This window comes from Sceloporus occidentalis, unplaced genomic scaffold (genome assembly GCF_023333645.1).
Source record: "Sceloporus occidentalis isolate IW3139 unplaced genomic scaffold, rSceOcc1.0.p SCAF_1, whole genome shotgun sequence".
NCBI lineage: Eukaryota > Metazoa > Chordata > Lepidosauria > Squamata > Phrynosomatidae > Sceloporus > Sceloporus occidentalis.
Genome location: NW_028316981.1, coordinates 163,161,169 through 163,183,841, shown reverse-complemented (window position 1 = coordinate 163,183,841; position 22,673 = coordinate 163,161,169). Strand labels below are relative to the sequence as shown.

The 22,673-nt window shown below is 40.5% G+C and overlaps 1 protein-coding gene across 1 annotated transcript; it reads right to left on the bottom strand.

Annotated features, from left to right (window-relative positions):
• Positions 1-5,153: 5,153 nt before the first annotated feature.
• On the bottom strand, positions 5,154-22,673 carry LOC149322605 (keratin, type II cytoskeletal 7-like). Its single transcript, XM_089529516.1, has 10 exons — positions 22,311-22,673; positions 18,111-18,322; positions 15,791-15,851; positions 12,519-12,614; positions 10,860-11,027; positions 10,126-10,251; positions 8,552-8,772; positions 7,707-7,735; positions 5,760-6,053; positions 5,154-5,224 (listed from the first exon to the last, which is right to left on the bottom strand). The coding sequence occupies exons 1-10, from the start codon at positions 22,671-22,673 to the stop codon at positions 5,154-5,156; spliced, it is 1,641 nt and encodes a 546-aa protein (XP_089385642.1).

The following is a 22,673-nucleotide window of genomic DNA, read 5'->3' as shown; positions in this document are numbered from 1 at the left end:
AAGTAATTACAGCATATGAAATTCACAAGATAAAATTCAGTTCTTTTATTTGCAGTCACAGCAAACAGTGTGATGACAAATAAGTCATCACAGAACTGAGAAAGGGAGGAATTGAAACACAAGGCATTTTTCCACCTAGTTTTCTCTTGGAGGCATTATTAAAGCATACTATTATGGGTGTGGACTTGGAATTAAGTTAAGGATATGAGATGGAGAAAGAAAATACACAATATTTTCTTTTGATGTTGAGCTATAATCATCTTGTCTTGAAGAAAAACACATAGAACCTTTAGGGCCAATTTGTTAGTGGTGTTGTGTGCCTTCAAGTCATTTCCCGACTTATGGTAACACTAAGGCAAGCCTATCATGGGGCTTTCTTGGCAAGTTTTGTTCAGAATGGGTTTTCCATTGCCTTTTTCTGAGGCTGAGAGATTGTGACTTGCTCAGGGCCATCCAGTGACTCCCTGCATTCCCCTCTAAGCCAACCCATTTTTCTTCCTTCCAGTGCTGGAACTCTGTCATTCCAGAGGCAAAGACCCTCCATGGGAAAGGGCACATAAGGCTGGATCTTATCCAAAGCAAAGATATATTTTTGTCCACAGAGGAAGAGATCACAAGTATCCCTTACACTGTGGGATGACATCTTTATGAAAAAAATATTTTGCTCCATTTTGAGGTAGCAAAATAAGATGGCCATTTGCTGGATATTCTCTGACATGGGGGAAATCTGTGTGGCTTCTTGAAAAGTGCTGGAAGATCTGTAAAGCGTAGTTCAATTTGGAGATATATCATGGCTCAGTTAAAGCTGGATAAAACAATGGCTGGAATTCATGATCGCACGTATGAATAAGTAAGCTAGAGCTGCGCATTCAGTTGTAGCAGTGCTTTCAAGCCATTTCTGACTTATGGAGACCTTATGTATCACAGGGTTTTCTGAAGCTGAGAATGTGTGACTTGTCCAAGGTCACCCAGTGGGTTTCTGTAGCTGAGTGGGGATTCAGATCCTGGTCTCCAGAGTCCTAGTCCAACACCCAAAATACTACACCAAACTGGGTCCACTTCACATTCATAACTGATTTATATTTATGATCCTTAAGTATTCAACAGTGCCTGGAATATGTAGGGATCATAAAAGTCTCCCAGTCCTGACTTACTAGGAAACAGCCACTGCAAGTAACATGAATCTGTTTTCCTGTCAAATGAGATGCAGCAGACTGATGCTACCACAACCATTAACCCACGATCTCTGGTACAAAGAGGATTTGTAACAGGGATCCTGTTTCCAACTGTTGCACCATATATCCCCAGAGGAAGAGGTGAAAATCTCAATATTTTTTATCCCAGTTGACAGGAAAACAGATCCATGTTGCTTGCAATGGCTGCTGCCTGGTAAATGAAGAGGGGGAAGTGTCAGGTAAGGAGATGCTACTTAGCTTTGTAACTAAGATAGTTACCTAACTAATTGGTTCATCTAGAACACCAGAAAATCTTGTCAGTTGTTAGCATGGTGTAGTGGTTTGACTGTTGGACTATGACTGTGGAGACCGGGGTTCGATCTCCAGCTCTGCCATGAAACCAACTGGGTGACCTTGGGCATGTCACACTCTCTCAGCCTCAGGGAAAGGCAATGTCAAACCTCCTCTGAAGAAACTTGTCAAGAAAAGCCCATGATAGGTTCACTTTAGGGTCACCATAAATTGTCAGAAACAACTTACGAAGGCACAGAACAGCAGCAACAACAAACAGGTGGATAACAGACACAGTGGAATACAAGAGCAGGACTAGAAGAGGGCGTCAAACTTATCACTTCCTTTATGATAATTTTAAATTGGTTTATATCCCCAGCTGTATCCTAATTTCATCACTCTGTCCATGGACTGCATCTTGCTAAATAACCTCTAGAAAAGGTCCAGAATTTCACAACGGTTTGGATGACACCCAGAAAAGAATATTCACAGCAATTTTCTGTGACAACAGTGAGACTGTTTTGGAAAAGTGTAGAGACATTTTGAATAGGGTGCAAACTTGGTTGCCTGATTTGTCAAAGAAAGATAATAAAATTTAGGTAGCTGTTAATCAAAATTAAATTTGTTTTTTCATTGATAAGTGAAAGAAAGCATGAAGAGTTACACAGATCTTTGCTTCACATGTTCCAGTAGATGGAATATGGTAAACGTTCATATCATTTTGACGGTTAGTGTTTCCCTCATAGCTGTAGAATTCTGTGGCTTCCCACAAAGAATTCTAGGAAATGTTCTTTTGTGAAAGTATGGTTTTGTTTTTTTAAAAATCCCAATTTACCTTCACAGATCTTTAGCTTTCAGAACAATGAAAAATGTTGGAATAATTCAGTAGTGGCACATCTGTGTGAATCATCACGCACATGTTTGTATGAAGGGTGTCCATACCAAACAATTGTGCTGTAATATACAGGCCCTGAAATCCAGGCTTCTGTAATACAGCATTAACCAAGGCAAACTGGTAGCATGTTCTAGTGTAGCCAACAACCTCAAGGAAAGGTGGAAGTAGAAGAATAGGCTGGATAACTAGAGGAAGTGGTGTTTTGCTGAGTACTAGTACTATTGCTGCCTCAACTTGGGATGTTCTATTGTGCAAAGGAGTCCTGACTTTATTTCTCATAATAACTGTAACAACGCTAGCAACATACATCAAACATTAAACTTTTTCTAACAGAAGGGAATAGTTGGTGCCTTTGGTATGCTCATACCCAGTGCAAAGGCCCATTTGTTAATGTCTTGGTGTGTATATCACACCAAAATAAGGTGAACGGAAAGTGGATGTAAACAACACCTTTTTACTTTCAGGAAGTTCCCGAAAGTAAAAAGGTCATTTATGTCCACTTTCCATTCTTTTTTTTTTTTCATTATTTCTGTTTGGGAGAAATGTCTGAAAAACTTTCCGCATTTGCAGGTATTTTCTACTTTTAAATCCTGTTTCTGAGTGGGATTCATCTAGTGTGATAAGGGCCTAGGACTCTTTTTTTCTTCATGAAATGGCTTTCCTAATTCTAAAGGGTAGAAAACCTGTTGCAGTTCTTCGTGATATCAAGTCTTTGTAGTCAATGCTCTGCAACAATTCCACATTTCACCAATTCCGTTATGGATTCTTCTGAGAATTACACCTTGAGTCTCCGTTATCTGAAATGCTTGGGATCAGATTTTGAAATACCTATATATGTACATAACAAGATATCTTGGAGATGGAATCCAAGTCTAAACACAATTTCATTTATGTTTCATATATATACTTTACACACATAGCTGGAACGTAATTTTATGTAATATTTTTAATAATTTTGTGCATGAAACAAAGTTTGTCTGTACTGAACCATCAGAAAACAATGTTGTCAATATCTCAGCCACCCATTAAAAATTTTTGATTTTTAGAGTATTTCAGATTTTGACATTCTGAATAAGGGAGCCTCAACTTGTACCTCATAATGTAGCTCCATCATGAATGTAGCTCCATCATGAAGACTGATTTTTAAAGAAAGAGAAGTCATTCTGTTATTTTGAAAATAATAATAAACATTTCTTTTCATGTAAGTTTATTGGAACACATAGGATTAAAAACTGTAGTGTCTAAGATGGTACAGTGAAAGGTTTTATTTTAATGTTTATAAATTTCAGTGACTTATAAAACACACTAAGGTATGCTACACACACTGAAGAGTTAAGACAACATGTATTTTCCATACAGAAATGAGATGAGTGGGCCAATAATAGGGGTTAGAAATGATGGACAATGTTTATTTTTATGGGCCTATTACCCCAAATTTTTATTCCAACAACAATTCTTGGGATGACTTAGAATGTTTTAGAAACCAAAGTGACACACAGAAACTATAGCCTAAAATCATTGCAGTCTAATACAGTAATGATACAACAAAGTTAACAATGTGCTTATTTGGGCAGCAATTTGGTATTTTTCTACATATTCCCAAGTGGCATTGAATAACAACAAATGACAGAGATCCCATATATAAATATATTAAAGGTGGCATAGAAACTTAGAGATGGTTGCCAAGTAATGCATTAAGTTAGTCCATCATACTATTAGATCTAGACATTTTTTAAAAAAAGAACAAACAAAATCTTGCCTTTCCTGAAAAAGCACTCTGCTCAAAATTGAAAGTTGCAAACCATTTTGTTTCCATTCAGAACTAGAATTTCTGGACCCGTCCTCAAAATAGGTCACTCACAACTATCAAAATAGGTCCCAGCTTGGTAGGTCATGTTGCTTCATGCTCTGAAGTATGAGTTTAACTTCTGATGCTAGATAGTAGGTCAGCTGGAAGCTGAATATTCTTTGCAACAGTAAACCTGATTTTCTTTACTTGGGAAAGGCTGAAAAGTGCAGGGGGTGGGAAGAGAGGAGACAAAGTTATCTTACTTTTGCAGGCATTTATTATGAGGATGAATACAGAAACGTTTGAAGAATTCAATTCATGGGGTAGTGGGGTTCTTTCTTACTTAAAAACAAACAACAAAACAGATTGTTCTGGTCCACACTTCCTGGAATTTACAGACCTAAACAAAACATGCGAACGAAAATCTGTACATGTCTTGTCTTTAAATGTGTTCTGTGGAGCAACAACCAAAATGATATGGCAACTGGTACCCATTTTAAAAAGTGCAGTGAAACATGAACATGCTTCTAAAATGTGCAGAAGCATCTTTTGTCAGTAGGCATGTGTGTCCAAAAATGCATATAATTTTAAAGGCACAAACAAACAAAAACATTTCTGCGTAAAGTGAAAATGGAGCATGTGGAACTGGAGCAGAATTTCATTGGAATTGGAAAAACAAGAAACTCAACCAAATGAGGCTTTCACTGATGTGACCATCCTGTCACAACACCTTCAAGGGTTTTGTGTTTATAAGGAATGTTTGCAAAACTTCGATGGATTCTTGTGCGAAACCTGACCTGGAATGGATGCCAAATCTGTCCATGCACCTGCACACAGCTCCATGCATGAAGCTTTGGAATGCTGTTGGCCTTCTATATCAATCGGTGGATGGATATTTGAGGTGAATTTTTTCCCTCCAGGGGCATGTGACCTTTCGTCACATGAAACAAACCTGCCAAAGGGTATAGGTTTTGATCAGTTTTTCTGCACAATCATCTAACTTTTAGCCCATGTTTAGAAGGGAATCTTCTTCAACCACCATCTCATGATGGCCTTTCAGCTTCAGCTCCACATCTGTAAAATGGGACCAACAGAAGTCTGTATCTCAGGAGATAGTGTGTGAGCAAAGAAAAATTTTAAGCACACTGCAAGTTTACCCTGCCAACTAATAATGGCTTAAATCCTGTTGATTGGCCTAATATAGAATAGGCCTGTTGAATCAATTATTGAATGGTAAGTCAACATATTGGCAAGTCCCATTAATTCAGTGGGTCTACTTTACTTGGAACGAGCAACAGAATTCAGGCCAATACTAATAAGAATAATAACAGCAGTAAAAGCAGAAACAGCATTTCTGTGGTATATAAGATGCACTGGAAATTTCCCACATCCCTTATTTATATTTAATTATTTATTTCTTACATAAGCTGGTTCTAATCTTAAGAGCCTGGTGGTTATTACAGCTGGCTGCTTTTTGGGAAAAATGAAGGGACAGCTGACATTTTTATACTTTGGTTGCATGAATGCCCAGAGCAGCATGGGCCTGCTGAGTTGCTGACACTGGAGTGGGTTCCCACATGTCTCCTCACAATGGCAGTGGCACACCCACCCATCCCACAGCTGGAACCTCTGGACTGCTGGGTGCCTCCGCCAGGGGAGTGAGACCTAATATTTGAGGTGATTTTTTCCCCTCCACGGACATGTTGCTTATGCCCAGTTTTAGATATATTTCCAGAAGGGTACCCCACTGTGTAGCCTTCTGCATCTCTATGATTCTTTCCCTTCCCTGGACACCCAAAACTATGTTTCTCATTTCTGCTGCTGTTGTACCCTCCACTGAGAGACCCAAATCCAGCTTCATGGCCACAGCTGCTCACTCCTCTGCTTGGGTTAAGGGGCACCACTGTAAGAAAGAACAAGCACAATGATTGGAATACATCAATAACAGAATTTCCCCAGGAGAACATTATAAACTTGGGGTGAAAATACATTGCCAGTGCCAAACCCACTTGCTATAAGCCTCTACCCCCTCATCCCAATGTGTATATTGTCTGCCTGCTATCTTACTGAGATGTCAAATGTTCAGAGACATTTGGAATTATGTCTCATTCCAAAGACAAAGACCAGGAGGAATTTTTGCCTTTGATTACAGAGGATGGCTATCGGTGTTAGTAGATGGTGCTAGTCTAGAGAGTGGACCATAAGGGAGGATCTAAACATAATAGGAGATGAGATGTGAGAGTATGCTATTTCAATCTGCAAATAACACTCTCATTTAAAAAAAAAGACCTGTCTTCTGTCTGGCATGCTAGATGTTTTTACTTACTCATTGGGATTTAAATCTTTTCATATTTTGTTCTTGCAGATAAGAAGGCAACATTTCCAAAGTTTAATTTTTCTTGGTGTTTTTGTGATGATTTCCCCCCCTTCACTTTGGAACTATTGAGTGAAAATTTCCTTTGCACAAAAACATGGTGTTTTCAACAAAATGCATTTACAGTGTTTTATATTGGCTACTTAGGGGCTTGCACACTTAGCCTGGGGGTGGAGTCAGGATGTGCTGTCCACATGATGCACACCATGACTCCACCCACAGGACAGCGTGACATTGTGCATTGCTCCACATGGCATGCAGCATCATGGCACTCCTCTGGTGCTGCATCCACATGATGCAGCGCCAAAAGAGTGCCTGAAAGTCATGGCATCGCAGCTATTGTGCCTTTTCCAAGGCACAAAAAGGAACCACTTTTTGCAGCTCCTTTTTGTACCACAACGAGGAGAGATTGAGGCTGCAGTGTGTGGTTGCCGCAGCCTTGATCCAGCACAGCTGGAGGCGGCTGCAGGTCTCCCCTTAGGGGCGGTCTACACAGCCTCATAGTTATGAATGCATAACTAAGTAATGTCTCATGGCAGGATTCATCCCAAACCTATGTAACCAGGCAACAAGCAAAGGGGGTCACTTTAGCTGCCACCAGTGAGCAAGGCTGTGACAATCAGAAGCAGGATGCCTATTGCAATTCCTCATTGCAGTCTCACTCACTGGTAAGAGGGGGCTGGAAATGCCATCCTCCTTGTGCTCCGATAGACAGCTGAACAGACTTCCTCCATTCAATGCAGCTGTTAATGTAGGTCGGGGGCATTTACAGTTGTGGCAACAGTGTCATGATTGTGAACATGTAGCCTTTCTATGTAATCTTACTACATATGGAGCAGTTATGGATCCAAAATTGTAGGTTATGAATCCATAATTGTATTACAGAATGCCAGACATGGTTTTGTGCAAATGCCATTAGGAAAAAATAATCCATCTAAATAATATATCAAGAGTGGCAGAGATTCCTTCCTTATTGAGTTCAAGAAAAAATATGAATGTTCTTTACATTCCTTACCAAGGAGTTGTATTTAAAATGGGAGGTGCATTTAAATGTAGTAAAGTTTCCTGTTCCTGCAGTCTGTAATGTCTTCTTCCTACCTCTTTCTGTTGCAAGTGTCTAAGGAAGGCCCATCTAAAGGACAAACATTGGAACACCAACAGATACACTTTATATTTACTTACCTACATTCCCAAGGTTTCCAGCAAATATTCTGTTTGGGAAAGACAAGTAAGACAGGTAGGTCAGGGAGAAAAAATATTTTGTAATAGAGGTAGGAATTATATAGATATACAGATACATCCCTTTTCTAGAGAGGAAATGCCCAAAGCAATAAACAACATGTAACTTAAATGAAAACGGACGCAAAAGAATTAGTAGGGGGACACCTTAATATGGAACCATTTTTTAAAAAAAGCCAGAGATGAAAGCCACCCTCTGCTCTTGAAGGAACATATAATGTGCTCCACAACCAGAAAGGGAAATGTGCTAGTAAGATGCCACATCTCCCACTGTAGATCCCTCATAACAAAGGAGTTTATTGCATTGGCTTTGTTCCCGTGATAGATGTGGAATGTAACTTTAAAAAGGTGGATCTTATTGCATTTCCCCGTTGCCAGGAAGTACACATTTTGTTTGCAACCTGGGCTTCTGCCGCATCTTTGCAAGAACGGGAAAATCCCATTCTTGAAAAGATGCAGGAGGAGTCTGGAAAAGCCTGGGCTGCAAACGGGCTGCGTACTTCCCAGTGATGGGGAAATGCAATAAAACCTGCTTTCTTAAAATTACATTCCGCATCTATCGCAGGAGCAAAGCCAATGTGATAAACTCCAAAGGCAGTTGTCTCTGGAGCCTGGGCAAGGTTAGTGGGAACATGGTGAGGGCATAATTTCTGCTAACACCTGAACTCAAAACAAAATTGTTCTCAAGTAGTCAGGCCCTCACTAGCAGATGCAGATGCAAATGAACTGCCTAGCTCCAATATTAACCAAACTTGTCTACAGATCCTAGGAATGTACATGAGGAATACCTATTTTCTTCTCCTTCCAACAAGGACTTGTATGTAGCAATTTCAATATCCAGAGCAAGCTTGTCATTGAGAAGCTCCTGATAGTTCCGCAGCATGCATGCCAGCTCATCCTTGCATTTCTGTAAGGTACTGTGTAGTTCATCTTGTTTTTCTTGGGCATCTTTAAGGGAGCAGTCGCCACGTTGCTCAGTATCACAGATGGCTGACTGCAAATAATCAACCTGCCAGGGGAGGAAGCAAGATATCATACTTTCCCTCAGCCACCAGCAAATGAGAGGTCAAATATTCACTGTAAACACTGAGATACTATGGCCCTGTCTGTATGGGCCAGGTTACACCAGGGGCAGCTTGGAGTATTATGGTTCTGCAGCTGTCCCAACATGCCACCGTTACCCAGCTCTCTGTTCTCCTACTGCAGCAGTTGTCAGAAGCTGATCACTTCTGAGGCTTGTGCAGACAGCCACTATGGCATGGAACAGAGGACTTTGAATCTTCCCAGAAGATCCAGAGCAACATGTACATTTTTAAAAACTATTTTAAGGCTGCCCTGGTTCTGGTGTAGAATGTGCCAGACATCATCTGGATTGCTCAAAGCAGAACTGGGGCTTGGGACATGCATCATCTGAACAGGATGATGCCAGAACAACTGGAAAACAGGACTTTTGGACCTTGCAGACAGAGCTTTAGGAAAAATATACATTTGAGTCTAAATCCAATGGTTGGTTCCAACTAGAGGAGACTCACTGAGTTAATAAGAACTGGGTAAGTCAAGACTTATGTTAAAATTCAAAGACACAGCCGTGTTAGTTAAAATGGATTCCAGCATTTAGGCGATGCATGCAGTTGGAAGCTGCTTTGAGGCTGCCTCAGGCAGCCTGAAGCTCCTGGCAAAAGAAGCAGTGAAAATCTGGGACCACGGTGGCAGCCTTCTTTGAGAGCAGGTCATGCAGTTATACATGTTATGCATCCGAGGAAGTAGGCTCAAACCTATAAAAGCTCCTGCTACTAATTTCTTTCTTTCATTTAGTCTCAAATATGCTACAAGATCCCTTTCTGGACTGATTTTCCAGATTAACAGGGCTATGTCTTTGCATTCTTCCCAGGTGAATAGAATCTGCAGTTGAGTCAGGCCTTTGAAACTGCTGCGTCCCACTGGGCTGCCTGGCACATCTGTCACTGCTGCAGGTTGCTTGCTTCTGAAGTGAGAAAGAGCACAAAACTAGGTTCTGCTCATGAAGGTGGTGGATGAGCTGGATGCAGCATCCTGGTTCTGGTATGGGATGTGTCAGACATTTTCTGGACTGCTTGCACCACAACCAGGGTTTGGGCTGTTCATCATCTAAACAGGACAACCCCAGAACTTAGGGGGGAGGGAGATTGGGCCTTTTGGCTCATGAAAACAAAGCCCTCCTCAATGCAGAGAGTTTTGCTTAAATAATTTGTTTATTAAGTTACATTACAACATCTTTGCACAAAAGAAAATAGCTATTTGAAGCTGCTGAACTGACTTCATTTGAACGAAGAGAGAGCACCACACCACACTGTAATGTGAGAAAGTTCCACTTTGCTTTTACCTGCTTCTTTGTTTTTTCCATTTCACCCTGGAATCTCTGTACCATGCGGCTCAGCTCTGCAATCTCACGCTTGTTGGTCTTCAGATTGTCACTTATCTGGCATCTTTGGTTGTGGAGTTCTTGGTACTGAATGCTCATAAATAGGGCAATCATTACATATTAATATCACGGAGACTTTTATCTACAATTGCATGTTTCATATGTAACGTAACATGTGATTTGACCCCAATCATGCTTTACTTATTCCATTATTTTAAACTAAATTCATCTATGAGCAATCCCATGTGTAGTCAAAGGCTTTCATGGCTGGCATCCATACTTTTTTGTGGATTTTTCGGGCTATGTGGCCATGTTCTAGAAGAGTTTATTCCTGATGTTTTGCCTGCATCTGTGGCTGGCATCTTCTGAAGATGCATTCTCTGAAGATGCCAGCCACAGATGCAGGTGAAATATCAGGAATAAACTCTTCTAGAACATGGCCACATAGCCCGAAAAATCTAAAAAAAACTAATCCCGTGTATTTTGCATATTTTCAGTGTCAAAATGTTTCATCCATTTTTGCAAAAGAGAAATAAAATGGAGCATTGCTTTGTTGTTCTATGAGCCCTGAACATTTACCCATTAGACATCAGTGGGGATTATTCACCCTGGAGTTTGGTGGCTTCAGACTAAAATCTATAGTGGATTCATGGTATCACTGCCACAGGAGCCAATAGCTTCCAATGGTTACTCACCCTGCTTCGGTACAAAGTGTTCACTTCTTCTTTACTTTTCTGGGCAATGCTCTGATACCAGGCTTCAACGTTCTGGAGGATGCAGTTCATATCCAAGTCTCGGCTGTTATCCATCTGCACAATAACTGCAGTCTGGTGCTGAATCTTCTCCTCCAGCAGAGTAATCTCCTAAAGTTTGTTATCAGAATTTTAGTGAGAACATACCATCCTTCATATTCCCAACAGATCAGGGGGGAAAAACATCCAGGAATATTCCTAATATTTTTAGGTTTGGGAAGTGGGAAGTCAATAATAATCTATGTTAGATGTGTTAACTGGGTTTGTGTTTATTGTTTAATATGTTTATTGTTAGAGTTTTATATGAGGGAAGGAGTTGGGGGTTAGGGAGGGTTGAGGAGAAATTTAGTTTAGTTTAGAGTTATGTTTTTAGATTTTTGTAGGGTTATGATATTTATATACATTATTTGTGTAATTGAGTGTTTTTTCCTTGTATGGTTTTGTTTGTTTTAAAAATTAGTAAAAAGAGTTGAAGAAAAAAGGGAAAATATTCAATAATGTCTTATTTAGGTAGCTAGAATTGTACGTTTTAAGTTTGGGGAACCGCCCTCCTCTCCCTTCCAACATTTACACCCTATCTTTTTTTTAAAAAAAAAAAATTATGATAGCTTACACTTCAAAAATAAAACACAGTAGCAGCAACATCAAACAGACCATAAAATAAAACTAATAGCATTGAAGGGAGCAGTTGAAAAACAGACATAAGAGATAAAATGTACAGTTAAATGCTTGAGGGAATACAACAAACAAACAAACACGCTACATACGAATGCAATATTTTTCATATCAGAAACATATCTGGAGAGTGTTCACAACTCTAGGGATTCCTGCTGGAGGCTATGTATGTTTCCCATGTGAAAAATATTATATTCCTATGTGGTTTTATGGGATGTAGTTAATTTAGTGCTGTCTTGTTTTTTAGTACCTATAATATATTAGTATTTCTGTTTGTTTTTAGCCCCTGAAGAAGGCCTTTTCCCATTATGGCCGAAACACAAGCTTTCTCTTCACTGTTTTGTGTTTTGATGTGCTTTTCAGTACTCTCTTCACTATCAACACTGTATGAACCAAATAAAATCCTGCACTGGCTAAATTAACTAAGAACAACTATTTGAGGGGAAGACCATTTTGTATGCTCTCTATAGTATAAGGACGAAAGATGAGGAAACCAAAAAAGGTAAGGCAACTCTAATTCAGTACCCTGGCTGAAAACCAAACTTTTAAAAGCCAAGGATTCAAAAGCCCTTTCTTTGCCTGGATGGATGAATCTACCACCTTTGTTTTTATTCACAGTTAATTTTTAAAAAACCAATCTTAATTTCCTTTTTGTCAAGTACATGTAGATATTTGCAGAATTTCAAAGCTAGTACAATAACAGTGAATCACATGAAATGCTCACCTGTCCTTGGACTTCAGTATGTTAGACCATTGCTTCATTCATCTATTGTGATAACTAGGGCTGTGTTACTCTATCTACACAGAGAAGCCTATGTGGAAGGACTTTGATGTCTTAAGGGCAAATGAGGTCCAGCATCCGGACCTTCTTCAGAAACTGATAGCAATGAGCTCCTTTGGAGATCAGTAAGACTGCGGATTCCTTACCTCATCATACACACACCTCAGGAATTCAACCTCCCCTTTCATTGTTGCCATCTTGGTTTCCAGTTCCACCTTGTTCATGAAAGCACCATCTACATTCTGGAAGAAGCCCAAATGCATTCATTTACATTGAAAGCATAGGTTAAAATGAATGGATTCAAAGTTACACACACACACATGCACACGCACACGCACGCACACACACACACACACACGCATACCATGCTTATACGGCAGGCTAGGTTCCAAACCACTGCTGCAATGAGAATATTGCATTAAACCAAAGCACAACTTTTTCCCCCCCACTTGCCTATGCATTAAAAAGAAAAGGAGGAAGGAACATCAACAGCCTAAGATATGCAAATGACACAATAATACTGGTGGAAGAGGTCATGCTACTGAGGATGCAGCTGCGCTGGGCAGGACATGTTTCTAGGATGAAGGACCATCGTCTCCCAAAAATAGTATTTTATGGTGAACCCACCACAGGTCAGCGTAAGAGGGGCGCCCCAAAGAAGAGATACAAGGACTCCCTGAAACAACATCTCAGGCTTGGCCAAACTGATCACCAACAATGGTCTGCCCTGGCCTCGCATCGGGAGGCATGGAGACTCACTATCCACGATGCTGCAGCCTTTTTCGAAAGCTCACGACGAACGAGTCTCGAAGAGAAACGACAACGCAGAAAGAACCACAACCCGGAAACATCACCCAAGGAGACTTTCCACTGTGCTTTGTGCAACCGGACCTGTTTGTCCCGGATTGGCCTTTTTAGTCACCAACGCGCTTGTACAAAGCGCGGGATGAGTCCTTCCTGAATCTTCGTTCGTGAAGCAAAGCCAGAGAGATTGGTGGAAGACATCACAGACCTGAAGTAGTTACTGAGGAAAGTCAAAGATGAAAATGCAAAAGCAAGATTAATACTGAACATAAAAAAATAAAAAAAAAAATAATGACCGGAGAAAAAATATATAAATTCAATCTGGACAATGTGGAAATTGAAATAATCAAAGAATTTCTGTATCTTGGATCAAACATTGACCAAAGTGGAAACTGCAGTCAAGAAATAAGAAGACTGGGAGTGGTCAGGGCAGCTATGAAAGAAAATTCTGTAGAACAAAGATATACAATTGTGCACTAAAGTCAGAATCAGCCAGGCAATTGTACTCCTCATCGTTATGTATGGATTTGAGTGTTGGACAGTAAAGGAAGCATACAGAAAGAAAATAAACACGTTTGAGATGTGGTGCTGGAGAAGAGTGCTTAGAATACCATGAAGAGCCATAAAGTCAAACAAATGGATTCTTGAACAGATCAAACCAGAACTCTTCTTAGAAGCCAAGATGATCAAACTGAGGCTGTTGTACTTTGGCCACATAATGAGAAGGCAAGGATTACTACGGGGGGAAATTCCAGGAAAGGTAGAGAGTAGAAGAAAGAGGGAAAACTTCATGACAGAAGGATGGACTCAATCAGGAGGGTCACAGGAATGGGTTTATAGGGACTGAGTAGTGGAGGATAGGGAATCTTGGAGGTGTCTTGTCCAGAGTCAACATGAGTCGGGCAGTGAACAATAACAAATGCATTAAAAGATTAAAAGTGCATTAAAAGCTTTAAAATGTATTTGCACTATCATTTATTAATGGTGCAATAGTGCTAGGCCAAAAAAAAAAATGCAATAGTAACAAATAATAAGCCCCTTTTTTGCCAGAAGCACAAAATGTTTTGGGAGACACAAAATGTACAAATGTAGTAAACAGACTGAGCACATGTAACAAAATGGTGTTGTACTGTAAAACTGAAAAATGCCATACTAGTGAAGAGCTCTAAAGTGAAGTACCTTAAAACAAAGTACTATATCCTCCCATGAGGTTATACATCTTTTTACATAAATGAATTGATTCAGATCCAGTAAAATAGGGGGCAACCCCTGCTTTTTATGAAGCAGGAACTCAAATCAAAAGCTAGTTTAGGGTACTCTATCTTCCAGAATTGCCATTTAGCATAGTCATGCAATTTGTCTGAGGGTTGCTGGGAGTTATAGTCCAAAACATACTTTGCTTTTGCCTTCAATGGAGACAACAGATTCATGTAGAATAACTACACCTATGGAAAACTAGATATTCCACAAAATGTGATGTATAGAGGCTGCCAAGGATGCTCATAAATATATCAAGATAGACAGCCTTCTAGATGTAAAACCAAATCTTACCATAGATTCTGATAACCAGGATGATGCCATTAGTGCTTAATGAAGACCACATTAGGAAATCTTTGCATTGTTTTTGCTGCTTCCATGTCAATGCAGTGGTGCCATCTGGACAAAAACCTTGGGCAGATGCCAGAGCTCTGGACAGCCCAGTGAGCCCACCTCAAAAGCAACAGCTCCTGCTTGTCATATTTTGAAGTGCAAGAAGTACTACATTTTATCATGTAAAGTGAATAGTCTCTGATAGGCTGCATCTACAATACAGAATTAATGCAGTTTGAGACTGCTTTAATTGCCATGCCTCACTGTTATGGAATTTTGGAATTCGTAGTTTTGTGAGATATTTAGCCTTCTCCGTCAGAGAGTTCTAGTGCTACAACAAAATACAAACCCCAGTATTCCATAGAATAAAGTGGTGTCAAACTGCATTAATTCTGCACTGTAGATGCAGCCTAAGACAATAAAGTATAGAGCCTAAAATCACCCAATTGCATCTCTGAATAAAAGACAGCAGAAAAAAAAATAAGGGTAGTAGCATGATGTTGGGATGGAGCCAGAGTTGAGTTAATCATCTGCAGAACTCAAATATGTGACATATGGAGCTCAGTTCAAAATTATCCCGGTAGTGGGGAAGTTCATTGCACATCTGTATCCCCAAACCAGAGCTTCACCACTACAATGAATCTAGGGAGGATATGTGGGTGAAAAAGAGGATGAAGGTCCAACACAGCATCAAGATTACTTAATGTAGACATATGAAGCCTTTAGACCACAGTGAGGACACCCACAACTAAGAGTATAGAACTTTTTCAATGAATTTTTATGGGTGAAATAAGAATTCCAATGTTCCACATGATTTTGATTATGGGCAAATTTGACTTTTAAAAGAGAAACAAATGAAAAGGCCATGTTAGTTTCTGTGCAACGAAAAGAAACTAAATGGATGCAAATATGCATGTTTATGTGGCCTTGCCTAACCCTTCCTTGAATGTAGTTCAGAGCCTTCACAGACTCTCTTTTATGCAATGCCAACACAAATCATCCTACAGCAAATGGAATCTCTCACCTTCTTAAGCAGAACAAAATCATTTTCTGCAGCCATGCGCCGGTTGATCTCCTCTATGTACCTATTTGGAGATGTGAGAGAAAAAGGGTATACCATGACTAGACAACTTGATGCTAGAAACTCAAAAAAATGCAAGCCTTGATATGGACATGCACTGGATTGCACTGATATAGACTGGGTCCAAATGGACCAGAATACTCCAGGAGCAGCTCTGGCCCCAAAGCTGCCCCAACAGCCTCCCATTGCTTTTGATGCTCTAGTGTGATACCAGGCAGCTGTTTGTATGTGTGTCCCACTGTGCTACCTACAGTCATTGGCACATATCACTCTCACTGGGGTCAGAATGAGGTGCCCAGCATCAATTACATGGCTGGGCACCTAGTCCTGACCTCAGAGTGAGCAACAAGCACCAGTGGCAGCAGTGGCAGGCAGAACTGTGGGATGCATTGTAAGAAGTCATTCAGTGGCATCACTAGGACTGGCATCACTTGGTGCAGTAACTCATGTCACATACACACCCCGCACACATACACTGACCTCCTCTCATACCACACCATGCAGAATACTTAGTAATTTTTTTTTTTGTAGTAATGTTACTCATAAATTGTAACCCCTGTGCATCACTGACAGTAATGGGAATAGTTGTGACATAAACAACTACTAGCAAAATTAAACTTATATCTATAAATTACAATATCATATGCACAACCTCACTGCATTTACATGCTCATTGTTTCCTGTGGCTAAAGTCAAAATTTGGTAAGATGTGATGTTTTAAAAGAAATGTTTAAAAGAATAAGCCATTTTAATTTTTTTAAAATATATTTTTCTTAATTTAAATTTTAAAATTTAATTTTTTATTTAAAAAAATCCTGAGGGCACCCCCCCCCCCCCCGGCCAGGCCTTGCCCCACTCACACAATCTCTTCAGCATGTTAAAGGGACACAGGCAAATACCTCAGCTCATTTCTGCTCATTTCTGTTTGAGGAATAGTGGTATCACTCTCACCTTAGGGTGCCACCGGGTGTGGCCCGCACCCTCTTAGCAAAACCACTGTCACAACGGAAGGCTCTAGAACTTCTGGGAAGTTCTAAAGCAAGAGGTAACTTTTCTTAAACCATTTTTCCTGTTCTTGAAAAGATACAGGACAAGCCCGGAGAAACCCAAGCTGCATACAGGCTGCATACTGCCCGGTGATGCATGAATGTAATAAGATTAGCCTTAAGAAAGTTACATTCCAGGTCTATCCCAGCAGCAAAAGTAATGAAATAATCTCCTTACTTCACCATTAATACCTTTTCCCATCTTGACTACACTCAGATGTTGCTTGGCCACACATGTCCCACTTTTCATATGAGAAATTTTGGAGGGTAAGGGCCAGAACAGACTGCTGCAAGAGGATGGATTGGGGCTGCCCCAGCACCACATAGCCCAGTGCCATGGCAACCACATGCCACGGCCCCCATCTGCCCTGGAGCCAGCCCAAATAGGAGCAGAAAAAAGCCACTCCTATTTGGGCCCGTAAAAAGCCACCCAGCTGCAACCCCAGGGGGGCTTCATGCCACTCTAGTGGCGACTGGCTTGTAAGCACCATGCTGCCAGAGCATCTTGAAGCTGCCTACATCTGGTTGGCCAGGGAGGATTCCATATATCTTGGGGGCATACAGCATCAAAATGCCATGTCCCTAAGCCACATGGAATCCGGCTTTACCAAGCAGTCTGTTCCGACCCTATGTCTCCATATTATACCACCCCAGGGACTTCATAGACTCTGCATAGGATGTATATTAAACATCCTTACAAAGGCACCTTTCCCATGAGTCACATGCAGGCCCATTGTTTGTTTAACAACTCCTATGAACTCCAAAGATATGTACAATAAGAGATATAAATTCATTATTTCACAGATTTTAAATTATTTTAAAAGCCAATTTTGGAAACAATTTTAAAACCTCAAAGGCCAGATGGAATAATGCCATTTTAACCACCACTAGAAGTTCAACTGGATAGAGCCAGCCTCTATTGTTATAGTATATAGGGGACTACAAAAACTGTGTGGATTACAAAAAGTTTATGAGTTGGTTAATTGGCCTGGGGTAGTGTTTAGTTGATCTGAGTAATTTTAAACAGGAATTCACAATACTCAAATTTCTAAAACATCTCTATTCCCAGATCAATGGAAATCATAAATGTCCCTTTCTTGTGCAAGAAAGGGTATCAAATTAGTGTATTCTCTTATATGAATACAGTTCAGCCCTTCAACTGAACTTTGGTAGAATAACATTTCATCATTGCATTGTCAAACATTACCAGTACCTACTTGCATTTAATCTCCTCCACATTCTTCTTTACATTGCACAGTTGTGGTTCCATCTGCTCCTTTTCACTCAGCAGGAAATCCAGATGCTTGCGAAGGCTGTAGACAGAGTGTTCAAAGAGAGGCTCCAGGTCTCTCCTAAGAGGTGGCATGTGCTCTTGCAGGAGGTTCCATTTGGTCACCAGCTCCTTGTTTTTCTGCTCCAGGCATCGAACCTGAAATCAAAGCCATAAAAATTCACATACAGTATGGATTGATGTGAGTGGTTGGGCAAGATCGGGGTAATAATACTTATCAAGAAGAAGAAGAAGAAGAAGAAGAAGAAGAAGGAGTAACAAGAAGAATAAGTAACAGAGTTACTTGTTGGTTTTATTTCTCTTTTTTGGTCTTTATTTCACATAGATTTCAAGTGCTTCTACAACTTTCAGAAGTCCTCAGAGATGTGTAGTTTCAATAATACGGATCTTTTCGTATTTTTGGAAATGTAGTGGAAGGGATAACCAATTACCTAGGCTGAAAAGCATTTTAACCCACTCAATCCCATTGGAATTACTCTGTAATCAATGGCTTGAGTATTGTGACCTGAACTGTGTAATTCCCCAGTCCTGTGGGGTTAACAAAAACCAGGTAGTTTAATGGAAATCATAGGGGCTTTCTACATTGCCATTTGGGACGTCCTCCGGACGTCCCATTTTAAAAAAGGGGCGTCTCTTTTAGACGCCCCATGGCCTAGTACGGACTCCGTCCGTACAAGATGGCGGCGCCCCTTCTACATGGGCGCCGCCATCTTTACGTATCGGACGCACAGCGTCCAGACGCGTCGCGCCGCTGCTGACGTAGCGAGCGCGCCCCTGGCGCCTCGCTACGTCGCAAACGCGACGCAAAAAGAAGCTCCATTTTGGAGCTTCTTTTTTCGGTCCGCGCGGGAGTCGGGCCGTCTGAAGGCTCCGGCTCCCCCGCGGACCTTCTGGCGGCGGCGGCAGACCGCCGCAAAGCGGCGGTCTGTACCCCGCCTTAGAAAGCTAGCCTTTGAGTAAAGAACCAATTGGGTAATGCAAAATCTGTTGACTCTTTAGCACTTGCTTATTTAAATAAATGATAACTGATAATTTAATTCTGAGGAAATGTTTATGCTAGTTTATGTTCATGCTAGTTCAAGCAGTTTAAATCAATCTAATAAAAACAATAGCTAATAAAAAAGTTTAAGTTGCCACTTTTGTTAGCAAATGTTCAACTTCATTCATAATGTAATTGGCTCTAATTAGTTAACTCTTACCGCTATGGAGTAATTTGGTCTTTATGTATTATCAGCATTACTGAGAGCTAAGTGAAGTAAGACTAAAAGAATGTTAAATACCATGCTATATAAAATGCAAAGCATGCACCTGAAAGATCTTTCAACCACCAATAAATATATAGTCCTTATCCACACTGGATCTACTCCATATGCAGGTAGGGGAGGGATAAACCCTACCTTTTAGCTGCCCCCACCTGCAAAATGTAATCCACTTGTGTGAGTTATTTTAAAAGAGAATAAAAGCTCCATTAGTGTCAAGGGATTTTTTTAATTTGCAGAATTCGGGCAAGGGATTATATGACTGGCCTGTACAAGGTCCTCACCCAACTTCAATTCAGTTCAGATCTAATTATTCAGATTTGACCTTCATTTGTTTTGGACCAAACAGACCCAACCTGACCCCATTCAACAACCTAAAGTTTAATTAAGATTTCAAAAGCAAATACAGAAAGCCCTAATCCAGTGTGTCCCATTTTTTTCAGCTGCATCCACCATCAATTTTTGATAGAACTTGTTTTAACAAAATTATTAGTTAATTTTATTGTAATTTATTGTTATGCAATGTATATTTTATTGGGTTGTAATCCTGCCTCAACCCACCTGGAAGAGGCAGGAAAATATAAATAAAAATGTTATTATTATTATTTTAAATGTCCCCACTTCAAGTTCACTCTCCTCTTTCCCCACTTTCCCTCTTCATCTTCATCTTACTTCAATTGCTACAAAATTAATTAAAAGTACAATAGTAGTTTGCACACAGTAAACTCAGCAGGGGGAAAGGAGAGGAGGGGGCAGAGCCTTGATCTTCCCAGTAGGTTCAGGCAAAGGCAAACTGCTGCTGCATCTCCTTGCTTATGTGTTCTTCATAATGAATACATTTTGCCATCATGACCCCACACTGATGTTGTTTAGCCTTATGAATCCTGGTTTTTCACTTGTGAAATGTTGAAGAATAAGATGCTGTGAAAGCACAGATTGCATATAGATGTACATGGAAATTGGAGAGGATGAAGCCTTATTTTTCAGTGAAAACTCAGTTTTTATTGAATTCTATATGTACCAAAACCTGAAGTAAATCAGCCATTTTCAGAATGAAGAGAGCCATCATGATGTAGTGGTTTGAGTGTTGGACTCTAGAAAAAAAAGGTTTGAATCCTTACTTGGCCATGAAATCCCCTGGGTAAGTTACACTGTCTCAGCCTCAAAGGATGGCAATTCCAAACCCCCTCTGAAGAAACTTGCCAAGAAAACCCCATTCACCTTAGGGTCACCAAAAGTTGGAAACAACTTGAAGCCGCCCCCCCCCCCCAACATATATGGCTCATGAGAACAAAGCATTCCTTTTCCTTAGTCCAGCTCTCCCTTGCAGATCTCTCCCCTATTCACATAACACCAGACACCTTTATCATCTAGAGAATGATTAATCTTATGGGTTATGACCCACAATCCTATTAAAACTGCTTGCAGCAATATATTGAGTACCACTGCTAAAAATGTACAACAATAGTGCGCAGACTATTCCTAGCCTGATCCTCACACACACTCTGGCCTAGAGAAATATAGTATCTAGATCAAGAGAAATAATGGTACCACTCTATTCTGCTTTGGTCAGGCCTGGAATAGTTTGTCTAATACTGTTTTGGACACCACCACTCAAGAGAGATACTAAAAACTGGAGTATGTCCAGAGCAGGATGACCAAAATGACAAAGGTCTGGAAATCATGCCCCATGAGGAGCATTTTTAGGAAAATGGGTATGTTTAACCTATAGAAGAGAAGGTTAAGGGGTGACATGGTAGAGATGTTTAAATACTTAAAATGATGTGATATGGAGAAAGGAACAAGCTTGTTTCCTGCTGGTCTGGAGATTATGACATAGAACCATAGAGTTGGAAGAGACCACAAGGATCATCCAGTCCAACCTCCTGCCATGGAGGAAATCACAATCAAACACCCCCAACAGATGGCAATCCAGCCCCTCTTTAAAGACCTCCATAGAAGGAGACTCCACCACACCCTTAGGGAACGTGTTCTACTGTTGAACAGCTCTTCCTCTGAGAACGTTCCTCCTGATTCTGAGGTGGAATCTCTTTTCCTGTAGCTTGCATCCATTGTTCCATGTCCTATTTCTCTGGAACAGCAGGAAACAAAACATGGAGCAATGGATTCAAGCACAGGAAAAGAGATTCCACCTCAGTAATTAGGAGGAACGTTCTCAGAGGAAGAGCTGTTCAACAGTGGAACAGTCTGCCTCAGAGAGTGGTGGCATCACCTTCTTCAGAGGTTTTGAAACAGAAACTCAGTGGCCATCTGTTGGGATTGCTTTGATTGTGAGTTCCTGCATGGCAAGGGGTTGAACTAGATTTCCCTTGAGGTCTCTTCTAATTCTATGATTCTAAGACTCATTGAATCAATGGGATTCAGCATTCAATCACTGAGTTAATGGGTCTACTCTAGTTGGGACTATTCAGAAAGACCCATCTTCCCCCTTTCACAATTACATCAGAAGTTTCTTCTAAAATTCCACACCTGAAGTGTCCACCAAATTTCTTCTAAAGCAAAAAATTAAGAAGAGCTGGAACCAACATGCTCAGCGCAAGGATCTTCAGGAATTCTGAGAAAAATTATAAGAGTTTTCCCAAGATTAGTTAAATTACTCAAGGAGGTTTCATGCATATCTAGCAATGTTACATAACATTTGTTGGACCAATGTACTAACGTAGATTTTTCTAAAAGGTATCAGTTTTTACACTCTTGAAGGAAAAATGACAATGCTACCACCAGGTGCCCTATGGAAAAGATCATTAGGAGTTTACTACTGATCCATTCATTCATTGAATGAATGGATGAATGAATGAATGCACAGATGGATGGACGGATGAACAAACAGCCATTCATACTCTAACCTGGTCAATGAAGTGAGCAAACTGGTCATTGAGAGATTTCATCTCTTCCCTCTCTTTCACTCGTATTTTCTGGATCTCTGGATCAACTCCTACGCAGAGTGGTTTCAAGAGCTGTTCATTGAAGCTGATTCCATGGATGTGGTCACTGCAATAGCTGCCAGCATAATTTCTGAGGTCAGCACAGCTCCTTGGAACACCATAATGCATCTTACTGTAGCTCTGACTGCCACAGGTAACATGATGTCCATGTCTCAGTCTTCCATAGCCCACAGTCTGGTAGCCTTGACTACCTAGGTTTGAGAGGCTACAGCTGCTGTAGCCACCAATTCTGCTTCTTCCACCAGTTAGGGATGTGGGAGGCAT